Source organism: Lycorma delicatula, chromosome 4 (genome assembly GCF_047948215.1).
Source record: "Lycorma delicatula isolate Av1 chromosome 4, ASM4794821v1, whole genome shotgun sequence".
In the NCBI taxonomy this organism is placed as follows: Eukaryota; Metazoa; Arthropoda; class Insecta; order Hemiptera; family Fulgoridae; genus Lycorma; species Lycorma delicatula.
This window is the reverse complement of record NC_134458.1, coordinates 26,550,566-26,569,557: the sequence shown is the minus strand read 5'-3', so window position 1 is coordinate 26,569,557 and position 18,992 is coordinate 26,550,566. Positions and strand designations below refer to the sequence as shown.

General features: G+C 29.3%; 1 protein-coding gene across 1 annotated transcript in view; it reads right to left on the bottom strand.

The window, feature by feature from the left end:
- Window positions 1-18,992, bottom strand: part of LOC142322587 (uncharacterized) — a 112,775-nt gene that overhangs the window by 38,270 nt on the left and 55,513 nt on the right. The window contains exons 17-22 of the mRNA XM_075361663.1: window positions 16,921-17,070; window positions 15,999-16,148; window positions 9,844-9,993; window positions 8,922-9,071; window positions 2,765-2,914; window positions 1,843-1,992 (exon numbers count right to left, since the gene is read on the bottom strand). Coding sequence (XP_075217778.1) covers window positions 1,843-1,992; window positions 2,765-2,914; window positions 8,922-9,071; window positions 9,844-9,993; window positions 15,999-16,148; window positions 16,921-17,070 — 900 coding nt within the window. The remainder of the gene's footprint in view (window positions 1-1,842; window positions 1,993-2,764; window positions 2,915-8,921; window positions 9,072-9,843; window positions 9,994-15,998; window positions 16,149-16,920; window positions 17,071-18,992) is intronic.

The window sequence follows — 18,992 nt, the reverse complement described above, 5'->3', positions numbered from 1 at the left end:
TGCCACTGCTATCCCTATGATTTGGAGGAACCCAAAAATCACTCTTCTGACTGTTATTTCTGCTTAGCAAACATTAAAGGGATTACATCAAAATCAAAACATAGAGTGTTGTAATCAAACTTACAATCCGCAATGAGAACAGATCCATACTGCAAAGAATTGACAACACCAAAGTCTCCAGAACATGTGACATTAGATGAAGGGAGCTCAGAGTCTGGTGAAACTAAGAAAGAAAAATAAACAGATTCTGGTGATACAACTTATGAACAAAGCATTTCATCTGAGCCTCATTTACTGATTAAAGTAAATCTTAACGAACTCATAAAAGATTTAAAGTATCAAAAAAACAGTCTGGAATGCTTGCTTCCCGGCAAAAAGGATGGAATCTTCTTCAAAGGAATACAAAGAAATGTAGCACTTATCGTAATCATCATTCTGAATTTAAAGTTGTTTTTCTGAAGAAAATGCCTTAGCGTTTTGTAATGACATTTCTTCTCTTATGCAGCCACTTTGTAATGAACATAACCCAACAGAATGGCACTTGTTCATAGATTCCTCTAAAGTTAGTTTAAAAGCCGGCTTCTGCATAATGGCAATAAATTCCCGTCAGTACCTGTGGCCCACTCTGCTACTATGAAAGAAACTTATAAAAATATTAAATCTATATTGGAAAAGCTTCAATATGCAGTATATAAATGTAGTATTTGTGGTGATTTGAAAGCGATTGCATTTATATTTAGTGGTTTGCGGCTTGGTTACATAAACTACTGTTGTTTATTGTGTGAATGGGATAGTAGGGACAGAAAACCATTTATTAGAAAAGAAAAGCCTAAAAATGTGTATCTACCTCTGTTACATACCAAACTAGGATTAATGAACAATTTCGTCAAGGACATTGAAAATACTCCTGGTTCATGTACTTAAAACAGAAGTTTTCTAAAATTATCTGTGCAAAGAAACTCTACGAAATTGTTTTGAGTAAGCTGATTGCACACCATGGCTTCAAAAAAGCAATTTTTTTGCTAAAAAATAGTGGCATATCAATACATTCTACTAATTTTCAGGTTTATATCATGCAGTACTATTATTACTATTGTATAATCATTTTATTATAATTACCGATTATAATTTAAAACACATGAAAATAAGATTCTAATCAAGGAATACTGAAAAATCCTAGAGAAATGGCATAAAACCACATTAAAAATCACAAGGAACCCTCATAAATACCATACTAAAAACTATGCATGAATTATAGATCCTGGAAGAGTAGCCTCATGGCTGTTATCAAAGATCAATAAGAATGGTATTAAGAAGTACAATATTTCTTATGTTTATTCATTTCTATGTTTTATGGATGTTTTAACAGCAATAATATAACATGCTGTCTGTTGGGAGGTAGTAAACAGTTTGATATGTTACAGAATTTGTTATGGCTGTGCCACATTTACAGTACCATAAGAGACACAATGAAGTAGTTTCTCTGAGGAGAACAATGTTCTTCATAAAACTGGTTTCTGTGAATAGATTATAAATTTACTTGCAAGAATATATAAGCTGCATTTCAGTAGGTTTGTTGCGTGATGAGGAACAGTATATTTTGGCAATATGAAGAAAGAAACAAGAGACCTTTTATAAAACCTCGCTCGGAATGTTTATTCTTTATCAAAAGCCACGAGTTTTCAGGAGTGACTTGTCAATCGTACTATCCTACACATACTGTTTTATCATTTCACATACAGTTTGGTATCACTTTTTTAAGCTTTTAATCAAAATATCTAGTGTTAAACTAGAATGCTAAATATTATGTAAACCATCAAAAAGTAAATGAAAATATCTTACTTGTCTAGATGTTGTCGGTTTATCATCTGTCATAGCAACAGGAGAAATCAAATGATCTGTTCGCTCTGTTTCATGCTTGATTTCTTTTCTAATACTCAAAGATAATGGATCTTCATCAAAAAATGAACTATCAGTTTGTGCATCCATACTCTGCAGCAAAACATAAAATAATAATAATTTATTATCTTTATATAATTAACAAATATTAAAAATATATCTACTTTTCTTACAATGATAAAACAAATTGGTTTTCATAGAAATAACTCATCCATGTGAGTACTTCTATAATAATATTCAACTGGAACCTTTCAATATATAATCACACATGATAGTTCCAGAAAAGTGAAATATTGTAGGCATTTGCAGTAAATTAATAGATCAATAGAAAAATGATCTTAACCACAATCTAAATGGTTTGGTAAAAGAAACAGGTTGTTGGTGTAAATATAAAAAAACACATCAACCTTGTTTGGAAACAAAAATGTCATAGAATAAGGATTATCAAAACCTATAACAAAGTTTCTGTAACAAACTAAACAAGGTTCATAAAGGCAAGGATAGCTTTGTACTGTTATAAAACATTTTTATAAACAATGTTAAATGTGGGTATAAAATGACTATGTTAGTCACCTTCATTTAAGGCGTGAGGCACCTGCTCACTGTATTTTATTTGTTACGTATTGTTGTACAAAATGTTAGATGCAATCGGTTAAACAAAGCTATTTACAGTCCTATACTCTACTAAAATGTTTTTTACACCATAAATCAAAATATCTCAAGCTAGACATAAATGCAAAATGATTATATGTGAGCAACAAACAGCAAATAAAAATATCATAATGAATAGAATAATTAAGAATTCTTACAATAACTAGGTTTTATGTTTTTAACTTAAAACAAGATAAAGAAGAAAATAGCTTACTTGTTTAAATATTGTCAGACCATCATCTGTCTTAGAAAGATGTACAAAAGAATGTTCTTCTTGCACAGATTCATGCATTTTTTCTTTTTTAATGGGCAAAGATAATGGATTTTCTTCCAAAACTGAATCACTAGTTTGTGGATCCAAACTCTGCAAAACAAAAGTAATATTAATAGTGTGACTATCAAAGCGGGTTTTAAAGCACTAATATGTGTCGGTTATGTCTGGAAATGACTTTTTATACAAATAATCTATATTTATAACTAACACCACATGAAAACCAAAGTTTATGATACAAATGAATTTCTTAATCTCCAAAAAATATACATGAGTAGACAATAACAGTAGAGGTCATCATTTTTTATTACTAAAAATGATACAATATTTTTCATAAGAAAAGTATTCACTGGGTATATAGACTAAATTATAACGGTATAATTATAATTACGTGGTATGTAATGGGTATAGATGCTAAATTAAACAAAGATTATAGCAAGTTTTTTTAAGTATTAACTTGTATAAAAGAAGAGAATTTAATTTTTACAGAATCAAAAAATTTTCAGATGTAAAAAGATAATTCAAAAGTTAAGATGCCAGTAAAATATTGACAAGCTTCTTTTCCTTTTAATTAATCTGACACAGTAACATTTGACATGAAAAGCTTGTAAAACTACAGCCTCACATATGCCATTATCAACCAACCATTAATAAACACATCACACATTTTTTGCATGAAAATTTCATGAGAAGCATACGATTAACTAAACATCTAAATTTATTACACTGTTTCTGGTAAAGCCAAACTGCATTAATTATCTGTGTCACAAAGAAGCCGTTGTGGAAAAGTGAAAAATTTAACAAAAAAATATGAGAGTGTCTCTTCTTATAGAAAGTTTACGAGAACCTTCTACAATTGAACAATCAAGACCAGTACATCAAATTTAATCAAAAATATCATTTATATGTAGGATATGATTTCAATTGAAAAAACACAAGCACACTGAAATCTGCCTATTTCCAAGAATATGTTAAATATTTTTATTAAACTTGTTTCAGAATACTTCCAAGTATTTCGCCTCCAGAATAATACTGAATATCTGTTTCTTGTTGTTCACAACTAATTTCCCGTTTTGCTAATTAGAAAGTCTGACTCCATCACCGGTGAGCTTATATAATTTCACAAAAAATACGTAAGTATTTCTTACCTTCTGGCTATGCAAATATGATGAATTATTAAATCGTTTTTTACTTTATATGTTTTTAAAGATCTAACGTTGTTGCTCATAGAGTTCTCTTAAAATCAAAACACATTTAAAAATATTTTAAGAAATTTCTCAGCAGGTTATAAATTGCATTAAAAACTTATGATATGTATCCGAATATATGTGATTTAGAAACATGATGATAACATTTCTCTAGAAATGTGTAGCTCAATCTTGTAGATAAATAACATACAATTATTACACTGCTTTTCTCATGGCACTCTCATTTTTGTGCATCAGAATGTATTAAAGAGAAATTAAAATAATTTGTTTGACATTTTCATGGTCAATTAATATAATTTTGGATCTTCAGTATATAATTCTTTCATTATTTACTTGACTCACCCATCCAGTACTAAGCCTGTTTTCTCTTATTTTCATTTCATTCAATTCTTCCAGTAGATGAATATCTAATAAAAATGATAAAACCAATTTTATTACTCTTCGCTGTCTTTGATGTTTTAAGAACAAATGTAATGACCAATCACTTAATCTGGGGATGAGTTTGGAAAATATCTACATTTATTTACAGGGTTCTATTTTCAGTTAATATTAACAGAATTAAACTACAGTAAATTAAAAAAATTTTTTTTTTTTATTTGGTATTATGAAATTGCCTGTTGACTGACCAGTTTTAATTTCTGCGCTATGTAGCATATAGTTTGATTGTGTTACATTTTGTCCTCTGTATTTTAACTGCTAATATAAATGAAATTTTTATTTTTGCTACTTTGAAACAAATATAAAGTGCTTGCTTAAATATGAACATAAGATATTTAATATTAAAGTATAAAGTGTTCAATTTGTAGTTGGCATTATTTAAAATAACTTATTTTTACGATAGATTTTTAACTCAACAGCTACATTTTTTTTTAAGGATCTTATTGAAGAAGTTATCGATGATGTGGAAGAAAGAATTACTGGAAGTATTTTACAGACATCAAAATGTGTGATTTGCAATAAATTAAATTATAAGTGCATTTGTGATTGTCTTCAATGAAGAATATGATGATTTCAACACTTTTACTTTTAAAGAAACATGCTTGCAAATTACAGAAAAACCTGTTACAGAAAGGAATGTCATATCTTCTCATCTTCTTATTCACTCATGTGTTTTTTGTCAGGAGTCTTTCACTCAGAGTTCTACTTTAGAGTCACACTTAAATATTCATGTTGTCAAAAAAAACAAAAAACATTTATTCGACACAGTAATTTAAAAACACATATCTCTACTAATACAGATGAGAAAAATTTCACTTTTAATTTTTGCAAAAAAACTTTTAATGAAAGCTGTAGTTTAAAAACACATTTCTCTATTCCTACTGTTGAAGAAATTCACATGTAATTTTTGTAAGAAATCATTTAGTCAAAAGAGTAATTTTAATAAATTTAGCAATGGCATATGGCGTGTGGCATTTCTCCACACAGTGAGAAGGAAGTGGGGAGCCTAGATCATGATAAACAACAGATATATGGGACCCAGGCCCTTGTTTGGTCTTGACTTTACACCCAAAATAAAGTTCGCCTTTGGGACTAGAGCACTACTTCACCACATACATAAAAAAAGAAGTTAAAAGATTTAAAAAAACTCTAGGCATTTTGTAACTAACGACTAATTAAAAGAAATAAAATTGTAAATATGTAACACACAAAGCACTTACAATGATGTGTTTCCTGGTTCACTATCTCACAACTGGCATTGTTCTGATGAATGTATGCTGCACTAGGTAACATTTGTACATATTTATACACGTCTAAATCTACACAACAATAACAACACTACTCTTTGAGTTGGCTCATTTGGTTCAATCATATTTATAATTCTCTAGGATCTTTTAGTTGACAATGAAAAAAAAAAAAATTTTTAAATATTTATACAAATTAAAATAACAAAGAAGCTGTAGGTAATGGAGAAATTATGAATACATATTTGAAAACAGGATAAAGAATTGCATTAAATACACCTATTGGTACTCATGAGACAAAAATCATGTTGACCATCGTTATTGGCAACATTACATGAGATATTTGGCACTTGAATTTGCAAAATCAATCTCATGATAAAAGAATCCCATGATGAGGTTCCTTAAGAAATTTAAAAGTGAAGTTGTATTCCGTTACTTTCTTCTGTGAGCTAATCATACTTCTTTGTAAATTTATATGTCAAACCTACTAAAATGTAAATCCACCCTACTAGTGACACCTTGAAAGGAACTAATTGTATAGTGAGTATTATTAATTTGAATAAAGTAATTATTGTGGCTGATGCCACTTACATGTTGCTTTCATTCAATGGAGTCTTATAGCTACTTTTATGGCGATTTCAGATCTGCAAGGGCAGGGAATTTAGAAATACAAATTTAAAGAAAACCTGATTTTTTAAGGAATTGTATAGTACAACATCTCATTGTACCACGGGTTAGTTTACTGTTTACAAAACTCAGTTGAATAAAAGGAAAGAAGAATCTGCAATCACCTCACTGGATGAGGTGAGGCACATGTTCAGCATTGTTAGTATAAGCTGTTTTACAATTCTGTAAAACCCTTGGTTCTAACAAAACTAAGTAAGAAAAAATAGTTATTTTAAAACTAGATTTAAAATACTACCACTCATTAAAATTCAGTTATCTCGTGATGTGTTTATATGATTATCTGTTAAGCTTCAACTTAAATTGAGAAATCATTAAAAAATAAATTATACTTATAATTTTGAGTTTTACTCGAGTACTTTTAGATCTCTATCTTGTTATCATTCTTTGAGGGGTTTTGTGCAAAATGTAACTTCTACTTTTTTGCAAATTTATGGATTAAAAAATTATTAATGCAATGTTCACTGGCAGCAGTTTTCCAAATTATTGAATAGGGTTTTCAAAAATATTTTCATGAAAAAAAATTGATGTTAAGATACTGGAGAGGAATCTGTATTATGTTAGTTAAATCACTTTACTTTCTTGAACATGAAAACAAGGGCCTGGGTCCCATATATCTGTTGTTTATCATGATCTAGGCTCCCCACTTCCTTCTCACTGTGTGAAGAAATGCCACACGCCATATGCCACTGCTATCCCTATGATTTGGAGGAACCCAAAAATCACTCTTCTGACTGTTATTTCTGCTTAGCAAACATTAAAGGGATTACATCAAAATCAAAACATAGAGTGTTGTAATCAAACTTACAATCCGCAATGAGAACAGATCCATACTGCAAAGAATTGACAACACCAAAGTCTCCAGAACATGTGACATTAGATGAAGGGAGCTCAGAGTCTGGTGAAACTAAGAAAGAAAAATAAACAGATTCTGGTGATACAACTTATGAACAAAGCATTTCATCTGAGCCTCATTTACTGATTAAAGTAAATCTTAACGAACTCATAAAAGATTTAAAGTATCAAAAAAACAGTCTGGAATGCTTGCTTCCCGGCAAAAAGGATGGAATCTTCTTCAAAGGAATACAAAGAAATGTAGCACTTATCGTAATCATCATTCTGAATTTAAAGTTGTTTTTCTGAAGAAAATGCCTTAGCGTTTTGTAATGACATTTCTTCTCTTATGCAGCCACTTTGTAATGAACATAACCCAACAGAATGGCACTTGTTCATAGATTCCTCTAAAGTTAGTTTAAAAGCCGGCTTCTGCATAATGGCAATAAATTCCCGTCAGTACCTGTGGCCCACTCTGCTACTATGAAAGAAACTTATAAAAATATTAAATCTATATTGGAAAAGCTTCAATATGCAGTATATAAATGTAGTATTTGTGGTGATTTGAAAGCGATTGCATTTATATTTAGTGGTTTGCGGCTTGGTTACATAAACTACTGTTGTTTATTGTGTGAATGGGATAGTAGGGACAGAAAACCATTTATTAGAAAAGAAAAGCCTAAAAATGTGTATCTACCTCTGTTACATACCAAACTAGGATTAATGAACAATTTCGTCAAGGACATTGAAAATACTCCTGGTTCATGTACTTAAAACAGAAGTTTTCTAAAATTATCTGTGCAAAGAAACTCTACGAAATTGTTTTGAGTAAGCTGATTGCACACCATGGCTTCAAAAAAGCAATTTTTTTGCTAAAAAATAGTGGCATATCAATACATTCTACTAATTTTCAGGTTTATATCATGCAGTACTATTATTACTATTGTATAATCATTTTATTATAATTACCGATTATAATTTAAAACACATGAAAATAAGATTCTAATCAAGGAATACTGAAAAATCCTAGAGAAATGGCATAAAACCACATTAAAAATCACAAGGAACCCTCATAAATACCATACTAAAAACTATGCATGAATTATAGATCCTGGAAGAGTAGCCTCATGGCTGTTATCAAAGATCAATAAGAATGGTATTAAGAAGTACAATATTTCTTATGTTTATTCATTTCTATGTTTTATGGATGTTTTAACAGCAATAATATAACATGCTGTCTGTTGGGAGGTAGTAAACAGTTTGATATGTTACAGAATTTGTTATGGCTGTGCCACATTTACAGTACCATAAGAGACACAATGAAGTAGTTTCTCTGAGGAGAACAATGTTCTTCATAAAACTGGTTTCTGTGAATAGATTATAAATTTACTTGCAAGAATATATAAGCTGCATTTCAGTAGGTTTGTTGCGTGATGAGGAACAGTATATTTTGGCAATATGAAGAAAGAAACAAGAGACCTTTTATAAAACCTCGCTCGGAATGTTTATTCTTTATCAAAAGCCACGAGTTTTCAGGAGTGACTTGTCAATCGTACTATCCTACACATACTGTTTTATCATTTCACATACAGTTTGGTATCACTTTTTTAAGCTTTTAATCAAAATATCTAGTGTTAAACTAGAATGCTAAATATTATGTAAACCATCAAAAAGTAAATGAAAATATCTTACTTGTCTAGATGTTGTCGGTTTATCATCTGTCATAGCAACAGGAGAAATCAAATGATCTGTTCGCTCTGTTTCATGCTTGATTTCTTTTCTAATACTCAAAGATAATGGATCTTCATCAAAAAATGAACTATCAGTTTGTGCATCCATACTCTGCAGCAAAACATAAAATAATAATAATTTATTATCTTTATATAATTAACAAATATTAAAAATATATCTACTTTTCTTACAATGATAAAACAAATTGGTTTTCATAGAAATAACTCATCCATGTGAGTACTTCTATAATAATATTCAACTGGAACCTTTCAATATATAATCACACATGATAGTTCCAGAAAAGTGAAATATTGTAGGCATTTGCAGTAAATTAATAGATCAATAGAAAAATGATCTTAACCACAATCTAAATGGTTTGGTAAAAGAAACAGGTTGTTGGTGTAAATATAAAAAAACACATCAACCTTGTTTGGAAACAAAAATGTCATAGAATAAGGATTATCAAAACCTATAACAAAGTTTCTGTAACAAACTAAACAAGGTTCATAAAGGCAAGGATAGCTTTGTACTGTTATAAAACATTTTTATAAACAATGTTAAATGTGGGTATAAAATGACTATGTTAGTCACCTTCATTTAAGGCGTGAGGCACCTGCTCACTGTATTTTATTTGTTACGTATTGTTGTACAAAATGTTAGATGCAATCGGTTAAACAAAGCTATTTACAGTCCTATACTCTACTAAAATGTTTTTTACACCATAAATCAAAATATCTCAAGCTAGACATAAATGCAAAATGATTATATGTGAGCAACAAACAGCAAATAAAAATATCATAATGAATAGAATAATTAAGAATTCTTACAATAACTAGGTTTTATGTTTTTAACTTAAAACAAGATAAAGAAGAAAATAGCTTACTTGTTTAAATATTGTCAGACCATCATCTGTCTTAGAAAGATGTACAAAAGAATGTTCTTCTTGCACAGATTCATGCATTTTTTCTTTTTTAATGGGCAAAGATAATGGATTTTCTTCCAAAACTGAATCACTAGTTTGTGGATCCAAACTCTGCAAAACAAAAGTAATATTAATAGTGTGACTATCAAAGCGGGTTTTAAAGCACTAATATGTGTCGGTTATGTCTGGAAATGACTTTTTATACAAATAATCTATATTTATAACTAACACCACATGAAAACCAAAGTTTATGATACAAATGAATTTCTTAATCTCCAAAAAATATACATGAGTAGACAATAACAGTAGAGGTCATCATTTTTTATTACTAAAAATGATACAATATTTTTCATAAGAAAAGTATTCACTGGGTATATAGACTAAATTATAACGGTATAATTATAATTACGTGGTATGTAATGGGTATAGATGCTAAATTAAACAAAGATTATAGCAAGTTTTTTTAAGTATTAACTTGTATAAAAGAAGAGAATTTAATTTTTACAGAATCAAAAAATTTTCAGATGTAAAAAGATAATTCAAAAGTTAAGATGCCAGTAAAATATTGACAAGCTTCTTTTCCTTTTAATTAATCTGACACAGTAACATTTGACATGAAAAGCTTGTAAAACTACAGCCTCACATATGCCATTATCAACCAACCATTAATAAACACATCACACATTTTTTGCATGAAAATTTCATGAGAAGCATACGATTAACTAAACATCTAAATTTATTACACTGTTTCTGGTAAAGCCAAACTGCATTAATTATCTGTGTCACAAAGAAGCCGTTGTGGAAAAGTGAAAAATTTAACAAAAAAATATGAGAGTGTCTCTTCTTATAGAAAGTTTACGAGAACCTTCTACAATTGAACAATCAAGACCAGTACATCAAATTTAATCAAAAATATCATTTATATGTAGGATATGATTTCAATTGAAAAAACACAAGCACACTGAAATCTGCCTATTTCCAAGAATATGTTAAATATTTTTATTAAACTTGTTTCAGAATACTTCCAAGTATTTCGCCTCCAGAATAATACTGAATATCTGTTTCTTGTTGTTCACAACTAATTTCCCGTTTTGCTAATTAGAAAGTCTGACTCCATCACCGGTGAGCTTATATAATTTCACAAAAAATACGTAAGTATTTCTTACCTTCTGGCTATGCAAATATGATGAATTATTAAATCGTTTTTTACTTTATATGTTTTTAAAGATCTAACGTTGTTGCTCATAGAGTTCTCTTAAAATCAAAACACATTTAAAAATATTTTAAGAAATTTCTCAGCAGGTTATAAATTGCATTAAAAACTTATGATATGTATCCGAATATATGTGATTTAGAAACATGATGATAACATTTCTCTAGAAATGTGTAGCTCAATCTTGTAGATAAATAACATACAATTATTACACTGCTTTTCTCATGGCACTCTCATTTTTGTGCATCAGAATGTATTAAAGAGAAATTAAAATAATTTGTTTGACATTTTCATGGTCAATTAATATAATTTTGGATCTTCAGTATATAATTCTTTCATTATTTACTTGACTCACCCATCCAGTACTAAGCCTGTTTTCTCTTATTTTCATTTCATTCAATTCTTCCAGTAGATGAATATCTAATAAAAATGATAAAACCAATTTTATTACTCTTCGCTGTCTTTGATGTTTTAAGAACAAATGTAATGACCAATCACTTAATCTGGGGATGAGTTTGGAAAATATCTACATTTATTTACAGGGTTCTATTTTCAGTTAATATTAACAGAATTAAACTACAGTAAATTAAAAAAATTTTTTTTTTTTATTTGGTATTATGAAATTGCCTGTTGACTGACCAGTTTTAATTTCTGCGCTATGTAGCATATAGTTTGATTGTGTTACATTTTGTCCTCTGTATTTTAACTGCTAATATAAATGAAATTTTTATTTTTGCTACTTTGAAACAAATATAAAGTGCTTGCTTAAATATGAACATAAGATATTTAATATTAAAGTATAAAGTGTTCAATTTGTAGTTGGCATTATTTAAAATAACTTATTTTTACGATAGATTTTTAACTCAACAGCTACATTTTTTTTTAAGGATCTTATTGAAGAAGTTATCGATGATGTGGAAGAAAGAATTACTGGAAGTATTTTACAGACATCAAAATGTGTGATTTGCAATAAATTAAATTATAAGTGCATTTGTGATTGTCTTCAATGAAGAATATGATGATTTCAACACTTTTACTTTTAAAGAAACATGCTTGCAAATTACAGAAAAACCTGTTACAGAAAGGAATGTCATATCTTCTCATCTTCTTATTCACTCATGTGTTTTTTGTCAGGAGTCTTTCACTCAGAGTTCTACTTTAGAGTCACACTTAAATATTCATGTTGTCAAAAAAAACAAAAAACATTTATTCGACACAGTAATTTAAAAACACATATCTCTACTAATACAGATGAGAAAAATTTCACTTTTAATTTTTGCAAAAAAACTTTTAATGAAAGCTGTAGTTTAAAAACACATTTCTCTATTCCTACTGTTGAAGAAATTCACATGTAATTTTTGTAAGAAATCATTTAGTCAAAAGAGTAATTTTAATAAATTTAGCAATGGCATATGGCGTGTGGCATTTCTCCACACAGTGAGAAGGAAGTGGGGAGCCTAGATCATGATAAACAACAGATATATGGGACCCAGGCCCTTGTTTGGTCTTGACTTTACACCCAAAATAAAGTTCGCCTTTGGGACTAGAGCACTACTTCACCACATACATAAAAAAAGAAGTTAAAAGATTTAAAAAAACTCTAGGCATTTTGTAACTAACGACTAATTAAAAGAAATAAAATTGTAAATATGTAACACACAAAGCACTTACAATGATGTGTTTCCTGGTTCACTATCTCACAACTGGCATTGTTCTGATGAATGTATGCTGCACTAGGTAACATTTGTACATATTTATACACGTCTAAATCTACACAACAATAACAACACTACTCTTTGAGTTGGCTCATTTGGTTCAATCATATTTATAATTCTCTAGGATCTTTTAGTTGACAATGAAAAAAAAAAAAAATTTTTAAATATTTATACAAATTAAAATAACAAAGAAGCTGTAGGTAATGGAGAAATTATGAATACATATTTGAAAACAGGATAAAGAATTGCATTAAATACACCTATTGGTACTCATGAGACAAAAATCATGTTGACCATCGTTATTGGCAACATTACATGAGATATTTGGCACTTGAATTTGCAAAATCAATCTCATGATAAAAGAATCCCATGATGAGGTTCCTTAAGAAATTTAAAAGTGAAGTTGTATTCCGTTACTTTCTTCTGTGAGCTAATCATACTTCTTTGTAAATTTATATGTCAAACCTACTAAAATGTAAATCCACCCTACTAGTGACACCTTGAAAGGAACTAATTGTATAGTGAGTATTATTAATTTGAATAAAGTAATTATTGTGGCTGATGCCACTTACATGTTGCTTTCATTCAATGGAGTCTTATAGCTACTTTTATGGCGATTTCAGATCTGCAAGGGCAGGGAATTTAGAAATACAAATTTAAAGAAAACCTGATTTTTTAAGGAATTGTATAGAACATCTCATTGTACCACGGGTTAGTTTACTGTTTACAAAACTCAGTTGAATAAAAGGAAAGAAGAATCTGCAATCACCTCACTGGATGAGGTGAGGCACATGTTCAGCATTGTTAGTATAAGCTGTTTTACAATTCTGTAAAACCCTTGGTTCTAACAAAACTAAGTAAGAAAAAATAGTTATTTTAAAACTAGATTTAAAATACTACCACTCATTAAAATTCAGTTATCTCGTGATGTGTTTATATGATTATCTGTTAAGCTTCAACTTAAATTGAGAAATCATTAAAAAATAAATTATACTTATAATTTTGAGTTTTACTCGAGTACTTTTAGATCTCTATCTTGTTATCATTCTTTGAGGGGTTTTGTGCAAAATGTAACTTCTACTTTTTTGCAAATTTATGGATTAAAAAATTATTAATGCAATGTTCACTGGCAGCAGTTTTCCAAATTATTGAATAGGGTTTTCAAAAATATTTTCATGAAAAAAAATTGATGTTAAGATACTGGAGAGGAATCTGTATTATGTTAGTTAAATCACTTTACTTTCTTGAACATGAAAACAAGGGCCTGGGTCCCATATATCTGTTGTTTATCATGATCTAGGCTCCCCACTTCCTTCTCACTGTGTGAAGAAATGCCACACGCCATATGCCACTGCTATCCCTATGATTTGGAGGAACCCAAAAATCACTCTTCTGACTGTTATTTCTGCTTAGCAAACATTAAAGGGATTACATCAAAATCAAAACATAGAGTGTTGTAATCAAACTTACAATCCGCAATGAGAACAGATCCATACTGCAAAGAATTGACAACACCAAAGTCTCCAGAACATGTGACATTAGATGAAGGGAGCTCAGAGTCTGGTGAAACTAAGAAAGAAAAATAAACAGATTCTGGTGATACAACTTATGAACAAAGCATTTCATCTGAGCCTCATTTACTGATTAAAGTAAATCTTAACGAACTCATAAAAGATTTAAAGTATCAAAAAAACAGTCTGGAATGCTTGCTTCCCGGCAAAAAGGATGGAATCTTCTTCAAAGGAATACAAAGAAATGTAGCACTTATCGTAATCATCATTCTGAATTTAAAGTTGTTTTTCTGAAGAAAATGCCTTAGCGTTTTGTAATGACATTTCTTCTCTTATGCAGCCACTTTGTAATGAACATAACCCAACAGAATGGCACTTGTTCATAGATTCCTCTAAAGTTAGTTTAAAAGCCGGCTTCTGCATAATGGCAATAAATTCCCGTCAGTACCTGTGGCCCACTCTGCTACTATGAAAGAAACTTATAAAAATATTAAATCTATATTGGAAAAGCTTCAATATGCAGTATATAAATGTAGTATTTGTGGTGATTTGAAAGCGATTGCATTTATATTTAGTGGTTTGCGGCTTGGTTACATAAACTACTGTTGTTTATTGTGTGAATGGGATAGTAGGGACAGAAAACCATTTATTAGAAAAGAAAAGCCTAAAAATGTGTATCTACCTCTGTTACATACCAAACTAGGATTAATGAACAATTTCGTCAAGGACATTGAAAATACTCCTGGTTCATGTACTTAAAACAGAAGTTTTCTAAAATTATCTGTGCAAAGAAACTCTACGAAATTGTTTTGAGTAAGCTGATTGCACACCATGGCTTCAAAAAAGCAATTTTTTTGCTAAAAAATAGTGGCATATCAATACATTCTACTAATTTTCAGGTTTATATCATGCAGTACTATTATTACTATTGTATAATCATTTTATTATAATTACCGATTATAATTTAAAACACATGAAAATAAGATTCTAATCAAGGAATACTGAAAAATCCTAGAGAAATGGCATAAAACCACATTAAAAATCACAAGGAACCCTCATAAATACCATACTAAAAACTATGCATGAATTATAGATCCTGGAAGAGTAGCCTCATGGCTGTTATCAAAGATCAATAAGAATGGTATTAAGAAGTACAATATTTCTTATGTTTATTCATTTCTATGTTTTATGGATGTTTTAACAGCAATAATATAACATGCTGTCTGTTGGGAGGTAGTAAACAGTTTGATATGTTACAGAATTTGTTATGGCTGTGCCACATTTACAGTACCATAAGAGACACAATGAAGTAGTTTCTCTGAGGAGAACAATGTTCTTCATAAAACTGGTTTCTGTGAATAGATTATAAATTTACTTGCAAGAATATATAAGCTGCATTTCAGTAGGTTTGTTGCGTGATGAGGAACAGTATATTTTGGCAATATGAAGAAAGAAACAAGAGACCTTTTATAAAACCTCGCTCGGAATGTTTATTCTTTATCAAAAGCCACGAGTTTTCAGGAGTGACTTGTCAATCGTACTATCCTACACATACTGTTTTATCATTTCACATACAGTTTGGTATCACTTTTTTAAGCTTTTAATCAAAATATCTAGTGTTAAACTAGAATGCTAAATATTATGTAAACCATCAAAAAGTAAATGAAAATATCTTACTTGTCTAGATGTTGTCGGTTTATCATCTGTCATAGCAACAGGAGAAATCAAATGATCTGTTCGCTCTGTTTCATGCTTGATTTCTTTTCTAATACTCAAAGATAATGGATCTTCATCAAAAAATGAACTATCAGTTTGTGCATCCATACTCTGCAGCAAAACATAAAATAATAATAATTTATTATCTTTATATAATTAACAAATATTAAAAATATATCTACTTTTCTTACAATGATAAAACAAATTGGTTTTCATAGAAATAACTCATCCATGTGAGTACTTCTATAATAATATTCAACTGGAACCTTTCAATATATAATCACACATGATAGTTCCAGAAAAGTGAAATATTGTAGGCATTTGCAGTAAATTAATAGATCAATAGAAAAATGATCTTAACCACAATCTAAATGGTTTGGTAAAAGAAACAGGTTGTTGGTGTAAATATAAAAAAACACATCAACCTTGTTTGGAAACAAAAATGTCATAGAATAAGGATTATCAAAACCTATAACAAAGTTTCTGTAACAAACTAAACAAGGTTCATAAAGGCAAGGATAGCTTTGTACTGTTATAAAACATTTTTATAAACAATGTTAAATGTGGGTATAAAATGACTATGTTAGTCACCTTCATTTAAGGCGTGAGGCACCTGCTCACTGTATTTTATTTGTTACGTATTGTTGTACAAAATGTTAGATGCAATCGGTTAAACAAAGCTATTTACAGTCCTATACTCTACTAAAATGTTTTTTACACCATAAATCAAAATATCTCAAGCTAGACATAAATGCAAAATGATTATATGTGAGCAACAAACAGCAAATAAAAATATCATAATGAATAGAATAATTAAGAATTCTTACAATAACTAGGTTTTATGTTTTTAACTTAAAACAAGATAAAGAAGAAAATAGCTTACTTGTTTAAATATTGTCAGACCATCATCTGTCTTAGAAAGATGTACAAAAGAATGTTCTTCTTGCACAGATTCATGCATTTTTTCTTTTTTAATGGGCAAAGATAATGGATTTTCTTCCAAAACTGAATCACTAGTTTGTGGATCCAAACTCTGCAAAACAAAAGTAATATTAATAGTGTGACTATCAAAGCGGGTTTTAAAGCACTAATATGTGTCGGTTATGTCTGGAAATGACTTTTTATACAAATAATCTATATTTATAACTAACACCACATGAAAACCAAAGTTTATGATACAAATGAATTTCTTAATCTCCAAAAAATATACATGAGTAGACAATAACAGTAGAGGTCATCATTTTTTATTACTAAAAATGATACAATATTTTTCATAAGAAAAGTATTCACTGGGTATATAGACTAAATTATAACGGTATAATTATAATTACGTGGTATGTAATGGGTATAGATGCTAAATTAAACAAAGATTATAGCAAGTTTTTTTAAGTATTAACTTGTATAAAAGAAGAGAATTTAATTTTTACAGAATCAAAAAATTTTCAGATGTAAAAAGATAATTCAAAAGTTAAGATGCCAGTAAAATATTGACAAGCTTCTTTTCCTTTTAATTAATCTGACACAGTAACATTTGACATGAAAAGCTTGTAAAACTACAGCCTCACATATGCCATTATCAACCAACCATTAATAAACACATCACACATTTTTTGCATGAAAATTTCATGAGAAGCATACGATTAACTAAACATCTAAATTTATTACACTGTTTCTGGTAAAGCCAAACTGCATTAATTATCTGTGTCACAAAGAAGCCGTTGTGGAAAAGTGAAAAATTTAACAAAAAAATATGAGAGTGTCTCTTCTTATAGAAAGTTTACGAGAACCTTCTACAATTGAACAATCAAGACCAGTACATCAAATTTAATCAAAAATATCATTTATATGTAGGATATGATTTCAATTGAAAAAACACAAGCACACTGAAATCTGCCTATTTCCAAGAATATGTTAAATATTTTTATTAAACTTGTTTCAGAATACTTCCAAGTATTTCGCCTCCAGAATAATACTGAATATCTGTTTCTTGTTGTTCACAACTAATTTCCCGTTTTGCTAATTAGAAAGTCTGACTCCATCACCGGTGAGCTTATATAATTTCACAAAAAATACGTAAGTATTTCTTACCTTCTGGCTATGCAAATATGATGAATTATTAAATCGTTTTTTACTTTATATGTTTTTAAAGATCTAACGTTGTTGCTCATAGAGTTCTCTTAAAATCAAAACACATTTAAAAATATTTTAAGAAATTTCTCAGCAGGTTATAAATTGCATTAAAAACTTATGATATGTATCCGAATATATGTGATTTAGAAACATGATGATAACATTTCTCTAGAAATGTGTAGCTCAATCTTGTAGATAAATAACATACAATTATTACACTGCTTTTCTCATGGCACTCTCATTTTTGTGCATCAGAATGTATTAAAGAGAAATTAAAATAATTTGTTTGACATTTTCATGGTCAATTAATATAATTTTGGATCTTCAGTATATAATTCTTTCATTATTTACTTGACTCACCCATCCAGTACTAAGCCTGTTTTCTCTTATTTTTCATTTCATTCAATTCTTCCAGTAGATGAATATCTAATAAAAATGATAAAACCAATTTTATTACTCTTCGCTGTCTTTGATGTTTTAAGAACAAATGTAATGACCAATCACTTAATCTGGGGATGAGTTTGGAAAATATCTACATTTATTTACAGGGTTCTATTTTCAGTTAATATTAACAGAATTAAACTACAGTAAATTAAAAACTTTTTTATTTTTTATTTGGTATTATGAAATTGCCTGTTGACTGACCAGTTTTAATTTCTGCGCTATGTAGCATATAGTTTGATTGTGTTACATTTTGTCCTCTGTATTTTAACTGCTAATATAAATGAAATTTTTATTTTTGCTACTTTGAAACAAATATAAAGTGCTTGCTTAAATATGAACATAAGATATTTAATATTAAAGTATAAAGTGTTCAATTTGTAG